The sequence below is a fragment of the Rhinoraja longicauda genome, chromosome 13 (assembly GCF_053455715.1).
Source record: "Rhinoraja longicauda isolate Sanriku21f chromosome 13, sRhiLon1.1, whole genome shotgun sequence".
Taxonomy (NCBI): Eukaryota; Metazoa; Chordata; class Chondrichthyes; order Rajiformes; family Arhynchobatidae; genus Rhinoraja; species Rhinoraja longicauda.
The window spans coordinates 42,005,235-42,029,913 of record NC_135965.1 but is presented as its reverse complement, the minus strand read 5'-3'; the positions used below and the strand labels follow the sequence as shown (position 1 = coordinate 42,029,913).

Here is a 24,679-nt window from a genome sequence, read left to right as displayed (position 1 = left end):
TCCATCCAGTGAATTGGCCTCTACTGCCTTCTGTGGCAGAGAATTCCACAAATTCACAACTCTCTGAGTGAAAAAGTTTTCTCTCATCTCAGTTTTAAATGGCCTCCCCTTTATTCTTAGACTGTGGCCCCTGGTTCTGGACTCCCCCAACATTGGGAACACTTTTCCTGCATCTAGGTTGTCCAGTCCTTTCTCTGTTGTACCTTCTCTGTTGTCCCCCAAGAATCCATCTTTAATTCTCCACAATTTCAAATCCATACCAATGACATCCAAAAAATGAATGCTGACAACAGCTAACTTTCTCCACACCACTTTTAAAATATTTGATATGCAACTTGTCCAATCATTCTGACTGATAGCCACTAATACAATTCTTCCCCGAGCCACCATCTCAGGCTGAAAACTAGATTGAGCTCAAGAAGAATTTCTCATCTGCTATTTTCTCAATGAGTAAAATAATTTATATTTACCTCAATATCAGCACCTGTGTCACATATGCCTCAGGACAATCCAAACCTTTCCTCCTTTGTATCTCTAAACACCACTAGTCCCAAGCTCTGGCCAGTCTGCAACTTTGAATCTTCAGTGTACTTGAGTTCATCCAAAGTTCTGTTATCCCATTCTATTTCACTCAATCCAATCCACCCATCACCCGCCTACCTGCTGATATATACTAGCAGCTAATTCACCAAAATCTCAGTTTTTAAATTTTCATCTCACTGTTCAAATCCCTTGATTTCTTACCCCCTCTTTTATGAACTTCTGATCCAAACACTAACATCAAATCTACAAATGCTTCCACGTTCTTCAACTTTAAACTTAGCTGTTTCAATTATATCCATATTGTTTATTCGGCTCATTTGTCCTTAAAACACTATTGGCACTTGTCCAAGGTAAATGTCATCTTTGGACACAAAGATCTAGAGAACCTCAATGGATCAGGTACCGTCTCTGGAGAACAAGGATTGGTGACGTTTTGGGTTGGGACCCTTCATCAGACTGATTGCAAGGGGTAAGGAAAGAAAGTAGGAAGTGAGGAGGGGCAGGTCAAAGCCTGGGCAGTTAATAGGTGGATACAAATGAGGGGGGGGGGGTGGTGGCAGGCAGATGGTGGACAAAGGTCATAGATAAAAAGTCAGACGGTTTGAGACATTGTGAGATAGAAGGTGTGAGACAGTGGTGTCTCAGGTAGATAAAGTGATGGAGGCGGTTTTTGGTACACTGGCCTTTAGCAGTCAGGAAACGGAATACAGGAGTTGATGCATTATGCAACAGTTGTATGAGACGTTGGCAAGGCCACGCTTGGAGTATTGTGTTTTGTTTTAGTCACCCTCCGAAAAGAAAGATCCCATTAAGCTGGAAAGAGTGCCCAAGATTCATGGGATCATGTTATATGGAGAGGTGGGGCAGGCTAGGATAGTATTCCTTGGTGTGCAAGAGGTTGAGGGAGCGATCTTAGAGGTGTACAAAATCATCAGCGGAATAGGAATTGGAGTGAACACACAGAGTTTTGAGTAGCGGAATCACGATCCAGATGGCATAGGTTTAAAGTGAGAGGAGATCAATTTAATCGGAACCTGACGGGCAACTTTATCATACAGAGGGTGATGGGTATATGTGACAAGCTGCCAGATGAAGTAGTTGGGAGAGCTACAATGACACCATTTAAAAGACATTTGGATAGGTACATGGATAGGAAATGTATGGAGGGATATGGATTACATACAGGCTCATAGGACTAGATTGGATGGGGCATCTTGGGCAGCATGGGCTAATTGGACCAAATGATCTGTTTCTGTGCTGTATGATGATCTCTCTCCGAGACATAATCATTTGTCCCGAAGATGTCAATTTTATATTATGCTCATCGCTGGCTTAAATCACATTAACAACTTTTATTGTGTACATGTTTGGTTCTGTCATGTTTTGAATCTGCAACAATGCTTTTCTCATAGACTATCTTTCAGCCCTCGGATCATCATTTCATCTATATCATCCTGGCCATTATCTTCAGATAATGCCCCTATCAAATTCTGTAATGCAAATTGTTCTTCAAAAATATCTCTACTTTTATCTGCTCTACTGTTCCTGCATTGTCTTTTTTCTTTCACTCAGCCTTTTGCTCAATAATGTGAGTGGATGCAAAAATGTCTCCTCATTCTGTGATGAATTCAGTGTATTTGCTTTCAGGGAAATAATTTACAAAATATCTACTTGAGGCAAGTGAGGATATTCATTTATAATTGATACCTTTCTCCGCCAAAATGGTTTCAACTGCAAATGCAAAGCTTGTGTGCCATTAAATATGTGTACTGAATGTAAGTTGTTATTCCTGTGTACATTAAAATACTATTATTTTATAACTATTTGTGCATTAAAACCAATAAAATGGAAAAGTCGCTTGCAGACTGGAGCAAGAAACAATAGCAAATTCCTTTCTCTTTCCCCAACCCCACCCCACCCCTCTTTCAGTCTGAAGTAAGGTTCCAATCTGAAACATCACCTATTCTTTTTCTCCAGTGATGTTGCCTGACCCGCCGAGTTTTGTGTCTTATCTTCGGTATAAATCAACATCTGCAGTTCCTTCCGACACATGCAAATGAATTTGTCTGGCTTAAAAGATCCAAAGAACTGTTACGATATGTTGTAACTATGAAGAATAAAGTTCAATAATCAGGGCAACAAAACCAGGATTCAAAAATTTGACACCTATCAAGCATCTTAAATTCTTTCCCCAAATGGATCAAATCCTGTACTCAAATGTTTCACCTGACATCAAAGAACATATTTTTGAAAATGAACTTAAAAATAATTCTTGAGTAAATTCTGTTATGTAGAACGTTCTGAGCAAGATGCTGTGTGTTATCACATATAAGTATACAAAATGCACATTACTAAAAATATATATATATATACAAATATAAATTCCCCAAAACTCTTCCTATTATAGAAGATGATTGCCCACAATAAAATTTTATTTTCCTCCTTTAAAAAAATATTTTTTTCTTCAGTATTACGGTAGTCTATTTCTAATAATTTCAAATTGCATTACAATAAAACTCTTCTTCAGTTACGAGACTGGACAAACTTGTGAAAAATCAGGTTGAATTTTTAAAAAAGCAAGTTTCCTGTCAGTTGTGAATGTGTCCATTGAAAATATGCAAAATACAAGCTAAATTTATATAGCATTACATTCAATACTTTTTGAATAAAAAATACTGAGTGATTTATTTATTCAAAAAATATTTGTCAGAGAAAGCATTTCAAACAATTTTTATTGTACCTCTATATGTAATATTTCAATAATTACTATCCAAATTTTCTCTCAGCAATATTTTCATGCCACTTTTATTCTCATTTTGTTGAATAATATCCATACTCCAGAGCCATTTTCCACTCATTTTCAATATCATGTATTCTTATATCAAGATTCTTTTCTTCATATCCTGTCAGAGTATCAATCACTGTCTCCTGTCCACTCAATCCAGTTTTGATTTATCAGCAGACGCCTTTTTGGACTCCATAACTCGACCCAAACCATTTTAATACGACAGTGACAAATAACACCCAGTATCACATCAACCTGTTCCACTTAGTAAACTAAGAAACAGTAACTATGACATCCCTGCATAAGTATTACATTCTATTCCCTAGACTGATGTATATTAATGAGGAGCTGCTATTTGAAACGCTTCTTCCACATCAGCATCTAATATGATCAAATTAGGAAATGGGATGATTTATTAAATTTTGTCATGCCGAAAGATGGCAGTTCTTATATAGGCAGTTTGAGAAACTATCTGCTGTCACTGACCCTTAGATTTTTTTGATATTTCTCCATATCAAAGATTACTTATAAAATTTAAAGTACCATATGGGTTCAATATGAAAAATCAAGTCATTTTTAATTTTTCCATTTTTCCAAATCAACTCAGATTTTCCATAGTTACCGTACACTTCCTGACAAGTAAATCACTTGAGTAAATGCATTTCTGTAATATATGTATTTATTTCACATCAAAAATGATTTATATATTTTTGTTAAACTAAATGTTTTGAATTTATTAAAATACTTTTACAAAACATAATTTCAAGAAAATTATTTGGTTAAACAAACCAAACATTAGAAAAGACAAAATGTGTTACATGCAGGTTATATTCTGTGATATTTACACAAATCAAATACAAAACTTCCATCTTAATGATTTTATACTTGCAATCTATATTTTAGAAATGTACAAAACATTTAAACAAGAGTGTCATCAAAATATTTAAACCACACGATACTTTAAACTTTGTCCATTAGCACACATATTGATAATTTTCTAATTCAATACTATTGTGGCTATGTATTTTAGTCATGATAATAGTGGATAAGAACACAGACTTATGCATATGCATATGACATATGCATAAGACATATGCATGACTTAAGCAAGTGCTGACATTATTACCATGACATAGCACAATGGCTACAAATCTCAGGAGGATACCAAAAATACTTCTAGAACAATCGCATTAACGTTTCTTAAATGAATACGGAATAGCCTTTTGATGACTGTTATTGACCAAAGCAAATGTTGACAATCCAAGTGGAAAAAGTATATTAACAGAATACTGATTTTAGTAAAACAAGGTTACTTTCCATTAAATGCTTGTCATGGATGCCTAATATTAGTAGACTTTTTATTGCCCAAATTTAAAAGTCATCAATTTTTGCAACTTGTCGTCATGTCCACAAATATCTAATTTCCTAGTTTCATATCGTGAGCAACATTGATGTTAACACGTCAAAATATTTAATTGGTTGAATTCAAATTCACTCAAAAACATTATTGTGCAAGGGCAAGGAATGTTAGCTAGCTTGGGTTAAAATTGCATTGCAGCATTGAGGTTATTAATATTTTATCTTGCAGGGATCTTAAATAGCTTTGTACAAGAACTACATTTACTGTTCCATTGTTCTGAGGCATCTCAATTTCTGAGCATTTATGTAACCAAACAAATGAAAAGCACAAATGTTATTGCTACAATGTCATAACAATAATGTTCTCCAATAATTCCCCCGTCATTCACCTGAACTTCTTTTCAAAATTTGTCACTTTTTTGTATTGCTTTTTGCATAAATCTCATATATTCTTTTAATTGTGTGTATACAACAAATGATGATCATTATGAGCAGCATGCAACCACATTACATAAACATATTTTAAAATATATTTTCTTTGAGCTATGTACATCCTAATTAACACTAAAGATAGACACAAAAAGCTGGTGTAACTCAGGCAGCATCTCTGGAAAGAAGGAATGGGTGACGTTTCGGTTCGAGACACTTCTTCAGATATTGTGTCTATCTTCGGTTTAAACCAGCATCTGCAGTTCCTTCTTACACATTACTAATTAACACTAAGATCCATTCTACCATTTTTAAGTGCATGGTCACTGACCTACAATGCCTCCTTATTCACCAACGCCTCAGTTTTAAAATTCATAATCTTGTGCTCGGATTCTTACAAATCCCTGTAATATTCTCCAGATCAAATCGAACACTTCTGTGTTATTCCACCTTCAGCGGGTTATCACTTTAATGCGAACATGCATGGAGCCGCTAGGCATGGAGCATCATCATTTGGAAATAACGTAGAACCAGCATCAAGAATGAAATTCTGAAGGCCTGAGAAGTTGCAACAGCTTTGCACCACATGGAGATCTGTTCAATGAGCCAAAAGGCTCATCTCAACCAGGGCAAGGGCTGGGGATTTTGAGATTATGCTTCTCATTTAAAAATAGACTTCTATTTTATCTTTGTAACCAAAGACTCTCACTACAATTATCTGTCAGTATCTCTTGGCCCCACGTCTTTCTTCACTCACCCCTCAATAATCGACACAATTCTTCTTACAGCACCCCCAATTTTTTTAATCAGACCCCTTCATCGCCCCCTCACTGCCAACATAAACCTCCTTAGACTACTTCCAATCACCCAACCACTGATTCCCCCAATCATTCCCCCAATTATCTTCAATCCCAACCATTTCCCTCCATAATGGCAGGAGCTGATGAAGTGTAGGATTTTGTGAATAATTGCACGAGTAAATCATTTTCTACCATGCATGATACCATGGGTCTTGTACATTTCAGAATAGTGGAGCCTGGGCACCTCACAGCAAACAAGTACAGGCCTTCTTGAAACCATCACTTTAAAGCGTGTGAACATGATTTAATGAATTTCCAACCTCAAAAGGTTAAATCACTCTCTTCCTAGAAAACCTTATACTGAATGAACCTTACCCTCTAAAATCTCATTAATTTTATTGCATATTTTGCCTTTATTCCTTTCATTTCATTCCGCTTTCTTGCCCTGTGTTTATTGTGCGGTTTTGCCAGGACCATAGTTAAGTATTTTCATACCCAACATGAGAGGCAATGGAAAATAGTTTTTTTTTTTTAATTCTTATTCACCAGATTATAATCTGTTAATAACGTTTGCTGTGAACAAATATGGACACTAAACTTCGAAACCTCAAGTTCAGTTTGTTGCCTTCTAACCAATTCATTCCATACTGGAGCAGAAATGGTCTCTACAGCAACTTTGGTCAGGATGAAGAGTTAATGTCCAAAATATAACTGCTTTCAAAGATGTCCTCTATTATACCCATAAACAATTTTGATGCCTTTTTTAAAAATTTCAAGCAAATTTAGATTCCACCACTTACCACCATACTAACCCCTGCATCAAACAACCAGCCAGCTGAGAGAAGGTAAAGCTACAGAATACTAATTAGTACTAATGACTCAGAAGCTCTTTGGTATGGAATTCCTCAGCTCAAAATAAGACCAGAACATAACTGTTTCCCGCTGTGCCCCACTGAACCAAAAAAGCCAGGTAGATTCATAGTTTGATCTTGGGAGTAAGAGGTGGATAGATGTTGAATGAAATGTTCCACAAATTATCATATCATATCATATCATATATATACAGCCGGGAACAGGCCTTTTCGGCCCTCCAAGTCCGTGCCGCCCAGCGATCCCCGCACATTAACACTATCCTACACCCACTAGGGACAATTTTTACATTTACCCAGCCAATTAACCTACATACCTATACGTCTTTGGAGTGTGGGAGGAAACCGAAGATCTCGGAGAAAACCCACGCAGGTCACGGGGAGAACGTACAAACTCCTTACAGTGCAGCACCCGTAGTCAGGATCGAACCTGAGTCTCCGGCGCTGCATTCGCTGTAAAGCAGCATCTCTACCGCTGCGCTACCGTGCCGCCTTTTTTAAAAAACAGGAATATCTGGTAAAAATGGGCCAGTATGTGCAAGAAGAGATTTACACTTGAAAAATTAACAGTTGTTAATCACTCACTTATCATCATGACATAGAGCATAAAATATGTAATCAATCTCTTCAAATGTGTGGATTAAGAGAATGTAACTGTTTTTCCATGTTAATTCTTTGGATTTAATTTCCAGCTGTCATTGAAGGACTGGATTCTGTAAAACTGCAAAAATCTAGAGCTGTGTTTATTTTAAATTCTCAATGTCACTCTCTAGATCCTCCCATAAGACGAGTTATTTTATATTCCTGTCTCTGCGGGCTGCCATACTCGGGTCTTTTTCCAATTCCGTGGCTTGTTCTGACCTCTTCAGTTCTTCCAACCATGACTCACCTCCAACTCTCTCTTCTCTCATGCCAAATCCCTTCAAACCATGTCTGCACTTAAAACTGCTTATATCCTATCTTGCCTCAAATTGGCAGTATTCCTTGGTGATCTCTACCATATTTATGGCAGCACCAATCAGTGTCTTATTAGAGTAGCACGTTCAATCCCTAATTCTTCATTATTGGTGACTTTTGTACCCTTTTTACTCAAAGGTGGATAAACGCCTTTCTCCTTGTCCTACAATGCCTTTCACAACCATGACCCTGTCATTGTTCCATTCTTTAGTTTAGTTTACTTTAGAGATACAGAGCGGAAACAGGCCCTTCGGCCCACCGAGTCCATGCTGGCCAGCGATCCACGCACATTAACACTACCCTACACACACAAGGGACAATTTGTTTAACATTCATACCGAGCCAATAATTCTACAAACCTGCACGTCTTTGGAGTGTGGGAGGAAATCAAAGATCTCGGAGAAAGTCCAGGTAGGTCAAGGGAAGAACGTACAAACTCCGTACGAGACAAGCACTCATAGTCAGGATCGAACCCGGGTCTCTACCGCTGTAAGGCAGTAGCTCTACCTACTACAGCGTACCTACCGCTACACCACCTTGCCACCCAACATTACTGATAGACAGTCTCTCGTTTGACACAAGCAGTTTCCCACATGCAAAATACTCTATAGTTGGATGATAAAGAAAAACATTGTCATTCAGCCATGAGGCCTTGCATTCCCTCTTCCCTTAACGCTCTTTAATCAACAGAACCGTTTAGAGACTATAGGAAGGATTAACTTAAGCTTATGGTTACTTGCACTCCAGAAATGATAACATATCTGCACCTTCTATTTCTGCTTCTCGATCTGGATCGTCGTGATCTGTAGGATTTCCCTCGTTCCCGTGATCTGCTGCAGCTGCTTCGTTTCTTCCGTTTTTCATATGATGAGCTACTGCTTGAACGTCGCCTATGTCTGAAATATTAAGGATGAAAAGTAGGTTGAGGCTTAAGGCTTCTACTTAATTTAGGTTTAATGAATAAGGGCAAGAGTCAGAAATCATTGTGAAACCTGTTTGTGCTTCATATATAGATAGTAATCTTATGGAGACCATGGATTATATTTAATCAGACATTACTGGACTTTATCTTGTACTAAACATTCTTCCCTTTATCATGTACCTGTAAACTGTGGATGGCTTGATTGTAACCACTGACTGGTTAGCACATAACAATGTCCTTTTCATTACTCAAGACCAACTGACAGAAACAATGCATGTAAATAGTAAATAAAGTAATTTCTCCGACTTCAACTATAGACCTGACAGATCAAAATATCAGTACTTGGTATATTTTAATCATTTAATTATGGTGGGAAGGGGCGGTGAAGCAGATTCAATAATGGCGTTCAAAAGGCTTTTAGATATGCAAGGAAAGTACATGTGATTATGTGAGGCAGAAGGGGTTTGTTTAATTTGACATCATGTTCGACACAAACATTGTGGGTCGAGGGCCTTTTTCTGTGCTGTAGTGTTCTATGTTCTATATTTACAGTTCAAATGTTTATGCACATGCTAAAAGTTAATTAATCATATTCCAGCCAATCAAATCATCACATTTAGCCCCAAGATCATTTTTTTTCTTTTTCAGCAAGGATAAACATTGTGTGCATTGTACAATTATCATTTAGTTTAGTTTACATTTCAGATACAGCGTGGAAACAGGCCCTTCAGCCCACTGAGCCTGTGTTGACCAGCAATCTTCGCACACTAATGTTATCCTAAAAACAATAGGGACAATTTGCAATTGTTCCAAGCCAATTAACCTACAAATCTGTACGTCTTTGGAGTGCGGGAGGAAACCGGAGATCCCGGAAAAAAAACCACGCAAGTCACGGGGAGCATGTAAACTCCGTACAGACAAGCACCCAGAGTCAGGATCAAACCCAGGTCTCTGGCACTGTAAGGCAGCAACTCTACCGCTGTGCCACCCATTTTCTGATAGATGCTTATTTTGTTAAATACCAATTTGCATTAATTATTTTAAATTGTTTCCATATTAGTGGTCACTCTAAATAACATTATTGCACTGTTACAAGACAGAACATTTTACGCACAATACATCATATCACCCTAAATCTATTTATTATCTGTTCCATCCCATTGAACTTACTATATTTTGTCCAAGAACACAATTCTTTCCAATAGATCTCATTCACATTTTTAATCTGATAGTGTCATTTTGTTGTCAATTTCCAACTTTCATTAATTTTAAACACCAAGTGTTCAGGCGCATCTACACTTTATCATCATTTTATTCTCAATCCAGTCAGATTCAAGTGTTTGCAGCCACCTTTAAAATGAACAATGTTATCACAATTTCCTCAAAATTGCACTAGCAGTCACTCCAAAAAGTGACAACTTCATTTTATAGAGTTCTATTGCAAGATGGCTCAACTTGAATGTTTCTCTGAGGAAAACAGCACCATATTGGCACAAAACCCTTATTATTGTCACTGACATTTTTTTTTGTTATAAAGCTGTTAAACCAAACATGACATGAAGAGCTATCTGTTATATTACTTTATAGTTGAATCCTCTCTTACCAACAGAATTTCATTCTTGCATCAGAATTAAATATTGCTAGTTTCATCCTGAAAACAAACAAATTACAATAAATTGTCAGCTCTAATTCCAAAGACTACTTCAAATGAAAGTGTTTACTTTTCCTTCTAATGTACACAAAATAAATTGAAACAGAGCTGAAGCTAACGAAGACCTTCATGGAGCCAACTTATTCGCTCAAATCCATTAAAATTGCAGATGTAGCCATCCAAATTCAGAGTAAACTTCCTTTTGAAGTTGTCTTTGGAATTAAAGAAATTACTTTCAATTTGCATGTGTTGAAGATTTCAAAGATGGAACCAGTAATACATAACTTCAATGCAAAAAAAAAAGAAACTCTACGGGTAATAAAAGATTCAGTTGAAGAGTAATAGAGCAGATAGCTCTCAATGCCATACTTGGTTTGTCAACTGCTTTATGACACAATCTGCCAGGTGCCTTCATAACCTCTCACATCAATAGATGGATTTATATAACTAATAATAGGTAGATATAATTTCACTTCAAACTGCTATTCTGAATCTACTGAACTTATTGGAAATATGCCAAGCTGTTATTTTCAATTCCATCAACAAATATGGGATTAGTAACAATTTGACATTCATATCTGAAACCACAAAACTTACTCGACTAAAAACTGCCACGGTAAAACATTTGTAAAATATAAATCTTGAAAAATATTTGCAAAAATCAGGCGATACAAATTAATAAATTTAAAACAGGTGATGTTTGAGTTTATTCGTCTATATCCATTGCCTGATGTCAACAGACGTATGTTGTCCTCCTGACCTATTCGACACTTAAAGCAGAGTTTTCTGTAAATTCGCTTTGTACTCAATACTTCGAGTGTATAAACAAGGTACTGCAGGTGCTGGTTTACAAAGAAAGGCACAAAGTGCTGGAGTAACTCAGCAGGTCAGGCAACAACTCTGGAGAACATGGATTGGTGACGTTTTCGGTCTGGATCCGTCTTCAGAATGATTTGTGGTTGGGGGGGGGGGGAGGGGGGAGGAGGAAGAAAGCTGGAAGAAATGAGGGGAAGGACAAAGCCTGGCAAGTAATAGGTGGATTTATTCACAAAATGCTGGAGTAACTCAGCAGGTCAGGCAGCATCTCGGGAGAGAAGGAATGGGTGACGTTTCGGGTCGAGGCCCTTCTTCAGACTGATGTCAGGGGGGAGGGACAAAGGAAGGATATAGGTGGAGACAGGACGATAGAGGGAGATCTGGGAAGGAGGAGGGGAAGGGAGGGACAGAGGAGCTATCTAAAGTTGGAGAAGTCGACGTTCATACCACCGGGCTGCAAACTGCCCAGGCGAAATATGAGGTGCTGCTCCTCCAACTTCCGGCGGGCCTCACTATGGCACTAGAGGAGGCCCATGACAGAAAGGTCAGACTGGGAATGGGAGGGGGAGTTAAAGTGCTCGGCCACCGGGAGATCAGTTTTGTTAATGCGGACCGAGCGCAGGTGTTCAGCGAAGCGATCGCCGAGCCTGCGCTTGGTTTCGCCGATGTAAATAAGTTGACATCTAGAGCAGCGGATGCAATAGATGAGGTTGGAGGAGGTGCAGGTGAACCTTTGTCTCACCTGGAAAGACTGTTTGGGTCCTTGGATGGAGTTGAGGGGGGAGGTAAAGGGACAGGTGTTGCATCTCGTGCGGTTGCAGGGGAAAGTGCCCGGGGTTGGGGTGGTTTGGGTAGGAAGGGACTAGTGGACCAGGGAGTTACGGAGGGAACAGTCTCTGCGGAACACAGAGAGGGGAGGGGATGGGAAGATATGGCCAGTGGTGGGGTCCCGTTGTAGGTGACGGAAATGTTGGTGCATGATATGTTGGATCCGCTGGCTGGTGGGGTGGAAGGTGAGAACGAGGGGGATTCTGTCCTTGTTGCGAGTGGGGGGAGGGGGAGCAAGAGCGGAGCTGCGGGATGTAGAAGAGACCCTAGTGAGAGCCTCATCTATAATGGCGGAGGGGAAGCCCCGTTTCCTGAAGAACGAGGACATCTCGGAAGCCCTAGTGTGAAACACCTCATCCCGGGCGCAGATGCGGCGTAGACTGAGGAATTGGGAGTAGGGGATAGACTTTTTGCAGGGGACCGGGTGGGAAGAAGTGTAGTCCAGATAGCTGTGCGAGTCGGTGGGTTTATAGTAAATGTCCGTCACTAGTCTGTCAATAGGTCAATAGGTGGATACAGGTGAGGAAGGCGGTGGGTTTGATGGACAGATGTTTGGACAAAGACCAGAGATGAAACAAAATAGGTGCGAGACAAAAGGATTGAAGAGTTGCAAATTGCGACGCTAGAGAAAGGAATGTCCTGTAGGTGGAAGGGGAGGGGGAGAATTGGTGCGAGTTCAAGTGGGGCACAGGTGAGCGGGGGGGGGGGGGGGGGGTATGAGTGGGGATGGGCACCTGTTTGCAGTTATTACTTATCCCACCCCTCCTTGCTTCCAGCTTTCTTTCCCTACAACCAGTCTGAAGAAGGGTCCCGACCCACCTAATCCAGAGATGCTTTCTGACCCAGAGTTACTCCAGCATTTTGTGTCTTTGGAAATGAATACGTATTTTTGTTTCCAGGTGGAAACTATGTGAACACCCATAGAATTTTTTTATTTTTTTTTACAGGTACATTGCAGTTACTTATTTCACTGCACTTACCTTCTATCTTTGGAGTGGGAATGGGAGCGACGAGCACGCGAATGCGATCTTGTCCTTCTACTAGATTTTTTCCGGCTGAATGTTCTGCTGTCTGAAGAACTGCTGGAAGTAGACTTTCTCCGGTGTTTCTTTTTACGACGGCTTCTTGCGTCATCATCACTGTCTGATGTGTGATGCCCCATTTTAAAACTTCTTTCAAAGTTTCCCCAAGAACTACGATAGATAAATTTAGAAATTCAATGCAAGCGCTGCCTTTTTGAGTTGGGCACATCAATTCTTTCACATTAACCTACGTTAAATTCCCGTCAATTCTACTTTAAACTAAATCAAAATAATACAAATGCAAGCTGAAAATGTGAAACTATTCGAACAATGGCAAAAGTGATAAGTAAAGTAAATCATGACCAAAATTGCTTAAATGATTAATTTGAAATAGTAAAACAATAGGATAGAGTGACATATTGCCCAAGGAGAGACACTTTATACCTTCTTTCTACAGCTAGTATCAGAGGTATCACAGGAAATCCAGCAATGCTGGCTCAGCACTCACATTATAACTGTCAGAAATCTTGACTGAGATCTACAATAAGAAAGCATTCACAAGACGTTTGGTGTGGATGATTATTAAGATAAATGGCACAATGTCTCCAACAATGCCGGTTTCTGAGTTGCTGTCAGATGCAACGAGTGTGGTTTTACTTTTTTTTTAATATAAGTTATTGCATTTAATCACGCTTAGTAAAGTTCTGGTGGCACTTTATAAAATGGATATTGCAGTTATCAATCCAGTTAAGAAGTATGAAAGTAAGCAATCAAGGTGACAGCAGTTAGAAGAATCGTATGGACAGGTGTATAACCAAGTTCATAAAATATATAACATGGCACGGGAACAGGACCTTTAACTCAAAGTCCGTACCGAACATGATGCCAAGTTGAACTAAACTTAAATTGCGGAACCATGATATATTAAAACCGTAGTTGTTACACATGCATTTAACTTTTACTATTCAACTAAATAGGAGATAAATAGTTCATAACAGTAGATTTAGAGGATTAAGTCTTTGATTGAAGAGACACTAAACTAATGCACACTGTGAAAACATTGTTCCATTGAACGAGTAGTCAATCTGTGGAAAAAACACACTGTCAAAGGGGACAGAAAGGAGATAGTGTTAATTGATCCATGTGTAAATTATCCAGATTTGTTTTGCGAAAGAACATTATGAGTTGTAGCAAATAGGTAATTTGAGACATAGCATAATAGGTATTGCATGTTTGAAAGGTGAATTTGCACTTCTACATTAACATTTTCCATCACTGGGTCCTTCCTCGCTTTATGTCTGGATCTGTTGCACAGTAACTGGCAAGAGATTGATTGCCACAATCAGCCAAAAACTCCATTAATGTTATATCATGTGATTTCCAGGATGGTAGAATGAGTACAAGATAGACCTTGGCTTGTTTCATTGAGCAGTTCTTATTTTCCAAATCAGTTTCTTCTAAAATGCAAGGTCAGCTTTTGTATTCCCCAAGCTGTGCTTCCCATTAAGCATGCCATCATCCGTGCAGGCACCAAAAATTTTAACTGATCATATATATTATCATATCTTGTGTGAAAATTCCAGGATCTGATAAAAGTAATGCCATGTTCATTTACATTTAACTCAGCCATAGAATAAATTTTGCCAAGTCAGCAAGCCAGGTGTGGATAGAAGGAATTGTATGTAGCTAGTACTTTCCTCATTGACCTAAATTTTGCACACACGGAGTTATTCTCCTTGGAGCTAACAAGATTGAATGGGGATTTGATGAAGGAATACAAGATCATGACAGATTTGAACAAAGCAAAGTTGTTCCCATTGGCTGGATACTGATTTAAAGCTTTTCACGAGAAATACAGAGAGCAGCCTGAACTGCTATCTAACTCATTGGAGATCCTCAGACTATCTTTGATTGGATTTTACTGGCTTTATCTTGCACAAAACGTTATTTCCTTTATCATGTATCTTTCCACTGTGAATGGCTCGATTGTAATCATGCATTGTCTTTCCGCTGACTGGTTAGCATGCAACAAAAACATTCCACTGTTCCTCGGTACACGTGACAATAAACTAAAACCAATTAACTAATACACAAAAAGGATCCCGGCAATCAAAAATAGTTGAGAACAGTACAATTTGGGAATAATAATGTACAAAGCGAGAGATGGGGATGAAGTAGCAATTTATTTATTTTAAAGGAACGATTACCTCTATCACACAGAAAACAAAAATCAAGCTAGGAAGAAATAGGTGAATGTCTGTTCTCTCTCCACAGATGCTAGCTGATTTGCAGAATATTCCCAGAAATTTATTTTAGATTTCCAGCATTTGTAATTTTTTTTAAATTTACATTGCTTTGCTAACTACAATTATGGATGTTTCTGTATCTAACAAGTAATGAATGGTGCATTATTACAAACTTGTTTTTCCAACACAAAATTATATGAATTCTCTGCAAATTTATAACATTCTTAGAATTAGCCAACATTGGCACATTTTCAACTCTTAAATGGAATTTACTTTAAAAGTTTAATTAATGACAATAATTAAATTCTCTGATTGCTACTCCTAATAGGAGCCAAAGTGCACACAGATACTTTAGGATATTATACAAAGCTACTCAAGTCTACATCAATAATTTTGCTAAATATCAACAAGAACCTAATATCAACTGAATGCAATTAAATATTAGTTGATATTTCCATTCCAAAATGACTATAACTTGATTTGTCTACCTGATTTACACCATGTTTTAATCTGAGCACTAACTGCAAGGCATTTGACTGAATTATGATTCGAATTAAAAGTGTCGCACATTTCGCTTGTTTTAGTTCAGTATCTATTTATAAAAAGCAATTTCATTTCCAACACACACACATCAGTTATTCTGTCTTTGATCTTTTACCATTATTAAAACTTTAGGTGAGCCCAAATATTCTATCAAAGAAAATAGTTGCAACCCCCAATCTAGACATAATTTGCCATTTTCAGATCATCTCAACTTGAAATTTTAATCTATTACTTCTAGAAGGTGACACAATTCCATCACTGTGATCCCATATTTTTTTTTTCAAATTGCCAAACAAATATGATAAACAGCAAACAGATAAAATGAGAGCAGTATTTTTACAAAAAAGACTGGCTAATTCCATGTTGCAATCAAGCTAGGAAAATGTGGCCTGCTCTGCAGTGAGTAATAAATACCCTGAGGTGGCTTAGCAGAATGTTTCAAAATCATTTATGGCTAGGATAGAGTTAAAAGGATAAACAATAGTAATTCTGAAAAGGGGTGATAAATACTTGCCGAGAGAAACCTGTTTACCTCTCTGCTAAGTAATGCAGTACCTAATTTCCATGCACAAAAGTCTCACCAATGTATCACCTAACTTTGGTGGTCAAGATAAATCAGTCATTAGAGAAGGCTAACTGATGTAATTTCAAAACTATTATCTAAACTATGTCAATTTAAACAACTGTCCGTTAAATTCAAAATGAGTCCCAAATCAAACTTATTGGGGAAAAAAATCCATAGAATAATTAATCAACAGAATGATAGGTCACTCCCAGAAGCTGGATTGTCAGACAAACCTACTAACTGTTACACCAATATAAACAAAAATGAGCTGTAACTGTAGGCAATGCTGGCATTTAACTCCTTATAAACAGTGTCTAAATTTAAGGGTTAAATTCTTCAAAAATTATTCTACTTCGTTACACAATTTTAATTGTGGTCTCCAAATTAAATCTGCCTACTGGAGATAGACACAAAAGCTCAAGTGACTCAGCAGTTCAGGCAGCATCTCTGGAGAAAAGGAATAGGTGATGATTCAGGACGAGACTCTTCTTCATGGTACCTGGAACTGGTGCCATCTGCTTGAATAAAATATCAATCACAGAATTTTGTGACGTTTTTAAAGAGAACTGGGGCAGTCCCACCATATTCACTCCTCTGCAATTTGTTCGATTGATCAAAATATTTTCTCTGGCATTTTTATACCCTAACACGTACATTTTACATATGACATGAAGCTGCTCTTGTCCTTATGTAAAAGATTATTACACAACAGCTGAACTCAGCAGGAGCCGAGCTATGTCAGTGGACACCACAATGAAATCCGCCCAGTATCCGATGAAAGGGATTTCTTTCCTGTTGAAAACATAATTATCTGCTTTCTCAGCCAGTGGTGATGATGCTTTGGTGTCGCTACAGAAGGAATGGTGATGCATATGCAAGGACATTATCCAAATGCAGACTTTTGATTGAAACAATGCAATTACAGGCAATAGGAAGATTAGTGGCAGTCGCATGGATCCAGTAACAACTTTTTTTCAAAAGATCAGTCAGGTTTAGTTTAATTTACTAGATTGTGGGACATGGTGGCTAAAGCGAGGTTTGAGTTTCAAGAGTGTTTATTTGTCATATGCATAACCAGAACAAAGAAAGTCTTACTTGCTCAAGCTTTATAGACACATTAGCTGCACTTGTAAGACTTCATTTGAAAGGTATCTAATTCCAGGCACTACACTTTAGGAACAATTTGACAGATGTGGAGAAGGTGCAGAGGAAATACTAAACCAGAGCCTGGGATGAGAGACTTCATTTACATGGAAACTGGAAAACACTTGGCCTGTTCTGCAGTGAGTAACAGAAACTTCCAATATCATTTATGGTTAGAGTAGAGTTAAAGGGATAAACTTATTCAATAGTAATTTGCAAAAAGGGAAGTGATAAATATTTGAAGATGAAAAAATTACAAGAGTTTGGGGAAAGAGCGGGGGGGGGGGGGGGGGGAAGGAAGGGGAACAATTTGCAAACTACTGACCAAGTCTTGAATTTTCTACCCAGAAAGTTGTGAAGATTAGGAACTGGAGGTATTAAATGACATGGTAAAAAATTATTTCGAAGATCAGAGAATTGAGGGCTTTTTGGAATTGGCGCAGAAGAGGAGTCATAACTTCAGCTATCATCATATCACATTGCAGAACAGTTTTGTTCAGGTGACACAACTCAATGAGTTTTCTTACATAGAACATAGAACAGTATAACCATTCTACATTTCCTTAATCAACGTCTGCTTTGATCTGTCATTTTTACACCTTGCCCTTCCATATCTCTAGTTTCCCTCTCCCCTGACTCTCAGTCTGAAGAAGGGTCTCATTTTGAAAAGTCCCCATTCCTTTTCTCCAGAGATGCTGCCTGCTCTATGAGTTACTCCAGCATTTTGTGTCTTTCTTTGGTGTAAACCAGCATCTGCAGTTCCTTCCTACACATAAAACAGTAGACAAGAACAGGCCCAATGGCCCAAAATGTCTGTGCCGATAATGCCATGACCAACTCTTATCACCCTGCATATAATCTATATCACTCAATTCCCTGCATATCCATATACCAATCCAAAAGACTCTTAAATGCCACTATCATATCTGCCTCAACTACCATCTCCAGCAGTGCATTCCAGGCACTCATCCCTAAAAATCCGTGTAAAAATAAAAAATACCCCGCATCTCCTTTAAACTGTGTCCTTCTCACCTTAAAACTAAACCCTCTAGTATTTGTTTTTTTACATCCTGGGGAATAAAGGTTCTCACTGTCTACCTTATCTATGCCTCTCATCATTTTATATTCATGTATCAAGTCTTCCCACAATGTCCAGTGTTCCAGATAAAACAATCCAAGTTTGTCCAACCTCACCTTGTAGCTAATGCTCCCTAATCCAGATATCATTCCGGTAATCTACCTCCAGATTCTTTCCAATGCCTCCACATCCTTCCTGTAATGGAGCGACCAGAACTACACATAGTACTCTAGATGCAGTCTAATTAAAGTCCTATAAAGCTGCAAAATGATTTCCTGATTCTTATACTTAATGCCCCGACCTATGAAAGCAAGCATGCCATATGCCTTCTTAACCACTGTCTACTTGTGTTGGCACTTTCTGGGAATTATGGACTTGGACCCCAAGATCCCTCTGTACATCAATGCTGTTAAGAGTCATTTCATTATTTGGAAATTCTCCTCTTTCATTGGACCTCTCAACGTGCAACACCTCATACTTGCTTAGATTAAACTTCATCTGCCATTTCTCCACACATTTCTGAAGCCGTTCTTTGACAGCCTTCCTCTCAATCCACAACTCCAGCAATCGTGGTGTCATCTGCAAATTTACTAACCAGCCTGCCTATGTTTATTTCCAAGTCATTTATATATATATCACGAACAGTAGAAATTCCAGCACAGATCCCTGCAGAACTCCATTGGTCACAGACGTCCAGCCTGAATATTGTCCTTCCACCACAAGCCTCAGTATACTATCAGTAAGCTACGACTAAGCTATAATCCACATGACAAATCACTGTTAACCCTGTGCATTTTAATGTTCGGGGAACTTCATCAAATGACTTCATAAAATCCATGTAGACAGTATCCACTGCCCCACCCTCATCGATCACCTTCATCACCTCCTCAAAGTACCTCAATCAAGTTAGTAAGTCACTCAATTAGGTGAGTTACATGTTCTATGATTTCACTAGTATTCGTTCATTTAACCGAAAAAGTATTTTTCCAAATATTGATGCACAATTCATAATCGTTATTCCCAAAAATCAGTTTTTTTTGTTATGAGAGATTTTCCATCATATGTGCATAGCAAGCTAGTTCAGGAGAATAATTTTATGCGTTTGGGATATGTTGATAACAGTCCTACTAGTTCAATAATAACTAACTATCCTTACCCGCTCTGCCTTTTGTATGTCTTCAACCACACTCTGTCATAACTCTTTCTTAATTGTTATTTGAAGTCATCTGCAAGCCAGTGAATTGTCAAGCCAACTTCCTGGAGTATTTAGAGAGAAATTATCCTGTGAATGATTATTCTAAGTGTCCCAATTGCAGCCTCACGATTACCTGCCATGAGCAAAGACGCAGATTGTTTTCCTGTGATCTGAATTCAAACTTTTTGATAGAAAGACTGAAACGAAAATAACCCAAAACAATGGAGCAATATTTCCACCTTTTTTCTTTTAAAGATTCTTTTGTAAGTAAGAAATATCAAAATAAATGCAGGACTCATTTATATAGGAAATAAGTTTACTTGCACTGAACCAAGAGCAAACATTTGGACCAAGTATCAGCAGAAACATGTTTTAGTTAACGTGTGGAAAAAAGGCAAGTAAGTCTCCAACAAGAGAAAGAAATAAAAAGAATACCAATCACAATTCAATCCTTCTGAAAGAATGCAAATATAAAAATAACTCATTAGTATTTCCCCATATCTTAAGGAATTATGATTCCATTTGAATACATTTTCAGTTTCACTGACCTGAAATGAATCTGTGTCAAACTAACGCTTCCAAGTATCCTATAAAAGACAAAATGTACCTATTAATAGTGGAAGCTTTTCCAACCTGTCTGCAATGTCAGTAAATGAACACAATACCTCTGTTGCATCACTGTAGTTAGTTTCCAAACATAGTAGTGATCCATTTACCATTTATCTGTTAACCTTATGAATTACCACCTGCTTTCTCAAAATCCAAATGTTACATCCAAAGGTTCCCCATTGCACAACCTGCTCAATCATAATTTCCCCTTTGATTGTCTGAACATAGTTTATTTTTCTAGGTGTCATCTTACGGCTTTCATCTTTACAGATTTCAGCAATCTCTCAACAACAAATGAAAGCATTTGCCACGACCTCTGAGCATCCAAATTATGTTATTTAAATGCTTCAAGATGCTTTGGATGCTCTGGGATATGGTTCTGCCTTTAGTTCTGATTAATAATACTAACTAGACAAAGTGGACCCGTTGGGCCCAAACCTCTCCTGCATTGGTGCAGCACCCTGTCTTCCCCCCCCCATCTCTCCTCAACCCCCTCTCCCTTCTCCCCCACTCCCACCTTCCCCCCCTCCCCCTCCCCTCCTTTTAAACTTTAAAATGTGAATAACTTTAAAAATATAACACCGATTTCAATAAAACTACTTGCATTATCACTAAAGTGACAATGGTGAGTAAGGTGGGCCTAAAATTGTTGCGCTATCGTGTACCGTTTTGGCTGAAGTTCAGTCACAAACAAGATAACAAACGAGAGTTTTAGTATATAGATTACAAAAGTAAAAGTGTACATATTGACCCGTGTAATTTAACATGAATGTGTATCCATTCTGGGTTTTTTCCACTCTTCCGTGACTTTGGACATTAGCAATAACCACCCACCCCCCCCCCACAGTTATTTGGGCTACACTTCTTCCCACCCTGCCTCTTGGAAAGATGCTATCCCATACTCTCAATTCCCCCATCTCCGCCGCATCTGCTCCCATGATAAGGTTTTCCATACAAGGACATCCGAGATGTCCTCATTCTTTAGTAAATGTGGTTTCTCCCCTTCTGTCATAATTGGGTCCCTCTCACATGTCTCCTTTCGGTCCCGTAGTCCTGCTCTCGCTACCAGTTCCCCTGGTCCTCACCTTTCATGCTCCCAGACTCCACAACCAACACATCATGCTCCACTATTCACATCTTCCCGTCTCAACCCCTTTCCACCTTCCGCAGAGACCACTCCTCCACAACTCCTTGGCTCACTCATCCCGTTCCACCCAAACCACTCCCTCCAATGGCACTTTCCCCTGCAAACGCAGGAGATGCAGCACCTGTCCTTATACCTCCTCCTTCAACTTGATCCAAGGACCCCGACAATCCTTCTAGGTGAGGCAGAGGTTCACATGCACCTCCTCTAACTTCATCTATTGCATCCAAATTAGCATCCACTACATCGGCGACTGTTTCACTAAACACTTGCGCTCAGACTGCCAAGGCCTACTGGATCTCCTAGTTGCTAGCTATATTAACTCCCCATCCATTCACATACTGACCTTTCTGTCCTGGGCCGCCTCCATTGCCAGAGTGAAGCCACATGCAAATAGGAGGAACGGCACCTCATATTTTGCTTAGGGAGCTTACAACCCAGCAGTATGAACAGTGAGTATAAGAAAATAACTGCAGATGCTGGTACAAATCGATTTATTCACATCTCCCGAGATGCTGCCTGACCTGCTGAGTTACTCCAGCATTTTGTGAATAAATCAGTATGAACAGCGAGTTCACTAATTTGGGGTAACTTCTACAAACACACCCCTCCTCCCTCCCTTGCACTTCCTCTTCACCACCCACCCCCTCCCTCCCGCTCCCTCTTCTTCATCACCACCCCCCTTCTGCTCAGTCTTTCCACCCGCCCCCCTCCGCTCCCTCTTCTCCACTCCCCCTCCCTCTTCTCCACCCCCATCCTCTTTCTCCACTAAAGGTTGGTTAACCAGTTCCACAGTTCGCAGCGATGTATCTCTCTTGGGATCACTCCATTGCTAGCCAACGATTGGCCTACCAGTAAACCTGACATCATCTGCTGCCAGCCCTGATTTGTCCTGGTCTTATCTTGCTTCCAGTTCCCCTGCACCCCCCACCTACAATCAGACTGAAGAAGGATCACGACCCAAATCGTCACCTACCCTTTATCTCCAGAGACACTGCCAAATGTTACAGTAAACTTGATTTGGTGGGCACTTTTACAGAGATTATGTATGATTTTCCAATGCTAGATCTCACCAATGAATGAAAAGCTGTCAATTTCAGGATCCGCCCGCTCACAACACCCACAAAAGCATTGTTTTTAGCACCAATTCAGATGCTGTTTACCCATCACATGTTGGGAACACGCCCCACAAACAGACAAGTTGCTCCACAGCTCCACTTCTAGTTGAGGCTGGTACATGGAGAGAAAAAGGCCATTGTGCTGTTATGGACTGTGTCAGATCCACACCTTGAGGGACGCTGCAGACTGTTGCTGAGACTGTGGGGGATCAGACTCAAGACTACCAAATTGAGGAGCCAAGAATACACGATTCTGAGGAGGAGACTGTGCTATACCAGAATCAAGATGATGAACTGGTGGAGGAGGACATTTAGGAGTAATGGGAACTAAACCAAATCTCCATACAAATGTATGGTGGCCAGGGATGGAAAAAGATGCGGAATGACATGTGAAGTCATGCCATAGATGCTAGATGGTAAGCAGACCCAATCCACCTGAGCCAATACGACGCACATTGTTACCGACATGACCATGGGAAGATGTTGCGGTAGATTTTCTAGACCCACTTCCATCAGGAGAGTCAATACTAGTTGTGATTGCGTACGACAACACGTTCTGTGTTCAGTGTCCTAGGAGTGTGTTTATCATATTCAGATCAAGGCAAAGATCTGACAGACTGCTGCCTCTGCTAAAGGTGCAGATTAATTTACTTTATGTTTAGTAAAACTACATCAACATATGTTAAGCAACATATTTAACGAGGCCAAATACACCATCCCACACCACACTATCATCCTTTAGTTATGATTCCCTCAATTCCAGCATCCAACCTGCCCGCAGAAGATCCCCTCACCCTACCACAGAAGACCAGTCCCCAAAACAAACACACACCATCCTCCACACACCATCCACCCCCCCACACCCCCACACACCATCCACCCCCACACACCATCCACCCCCACACACCATCCACCCCCACACACCATCCACCCCCACACACCATCCACCCCCACACACCATCCACCCCCACACACCATCCACTCCCACACACCATCCACCCCCACACACCATCCACCCCCACACACCATCCACCCACACACACCATCCACCCACACACACCATCCACCCACACACACCATCCACCCACACACACCATCCACCCACACACACCATCCACCCACGCAGCATCCACACACACCATCCACCCCCACACACCATCCACCCCCCCCCCCCCCCACACCATCCACCACCCCCGCACCATCCACCCCCGCACCATCCACCCCCGCACCATCCACCCCCGCACCATCCACCCCCGCACCATCCACCCCCGCACCATCATCCACCCCCACACCATCATCCACCCCCACACCATCATCCACCCCCACACCATCATCCACCCCCACACCATCATCCACCCCCACACACCATCCACCCCCACATCATCTACCCCCACATTAGGGTCGGGGTTACCCATCACCCTGCCCCATGCCATGCCGGCGCTGCACGGGGCGATTCCGAACCAATTCCCAGCCTCCAGGCTCTTTACTTTCTTGGCCAAGGCCAAGCCACCCCAGAGAAGACCCTCGGGACTTCAGTCGGTCCCCGGGCCGGGCCATGGATGGACAGATCTCCCCGGGTTCCCGCCGTGGACGTTCCGCGGTTCTCCCCGGGGCCCTCCTGAGAGGGGCCAATCTCCGCGCCCGGGGCCCTCAGCGACAAGCGGGTCTCCCCGGGATCGCCGGCGACGGAGAAAGTCTCCCCGGCCGGGCCGGGGGTAGGGGGTAGGGGGCCGGGGGGCCGGCGGGGCCGGGGGTAGGGGGCAGGGGGCGGCGGGGGCCGGGGGCGCCAGCTTTAGCTTAGGCCTCAGTGTTTACACATCCCCGGCGCACGGCGCTGGACTAAAACCCCGCGCGAAAACGACCGCCGGGCATGGATGTTTAATCGTCGCTGCCTTGATATTCCCCGTTAAATAGAGCGGACGGGTACCTGTGCGTTCGCGGCTAGGCTTCAACAGCGGCAACCCCCCGCCGTCCCCGCCGAGAGGACGACGCCATGTCTGTCAGACCCGCTCTGCCGATCGCCGAGCCCAAACCCAAGGACACACAATCGGCCCCGA

The 24,679-nt window shown here is 40.5% G+C and overlaps 1 protein-coding gene across 1 annotated transcript in view; it reads right to left on the bottom strand.

The window, feature by feature from the left end:
- Positions 1 to 24,679, bottom strand: part of rsrc1 (arginine/serine-rich coiled-coil 1) — a 279,588-nt gene extending 254,909 nt beyond the window's left edge. The window contains exons 1-4 of the mRNA XM_078410060.1: positions 24,550 to 24,679; positions 20,300 to 20,338; positions 12,940 to 13,152; positions 8,510 to 8,638 (exon numbers count right to left, since the gene is read on the bottom strand). Of these exons, the coding sequence (XP_078266186.1) occupies positions 8,510 to 8,638; positions 12,940 to 13,121 (311 nt within the window). The 5' untranslated portion in view covers positions 13,122 to 13,152; positions 20,300 to 20,338; positions 24,550 to 24,679. The remainder of the gene's footprint in view (positions 1 to 8,509; positions 8,639 to 12,939; positions 13,153 to 20,299; positions 20,339 to 24,549) is intronic.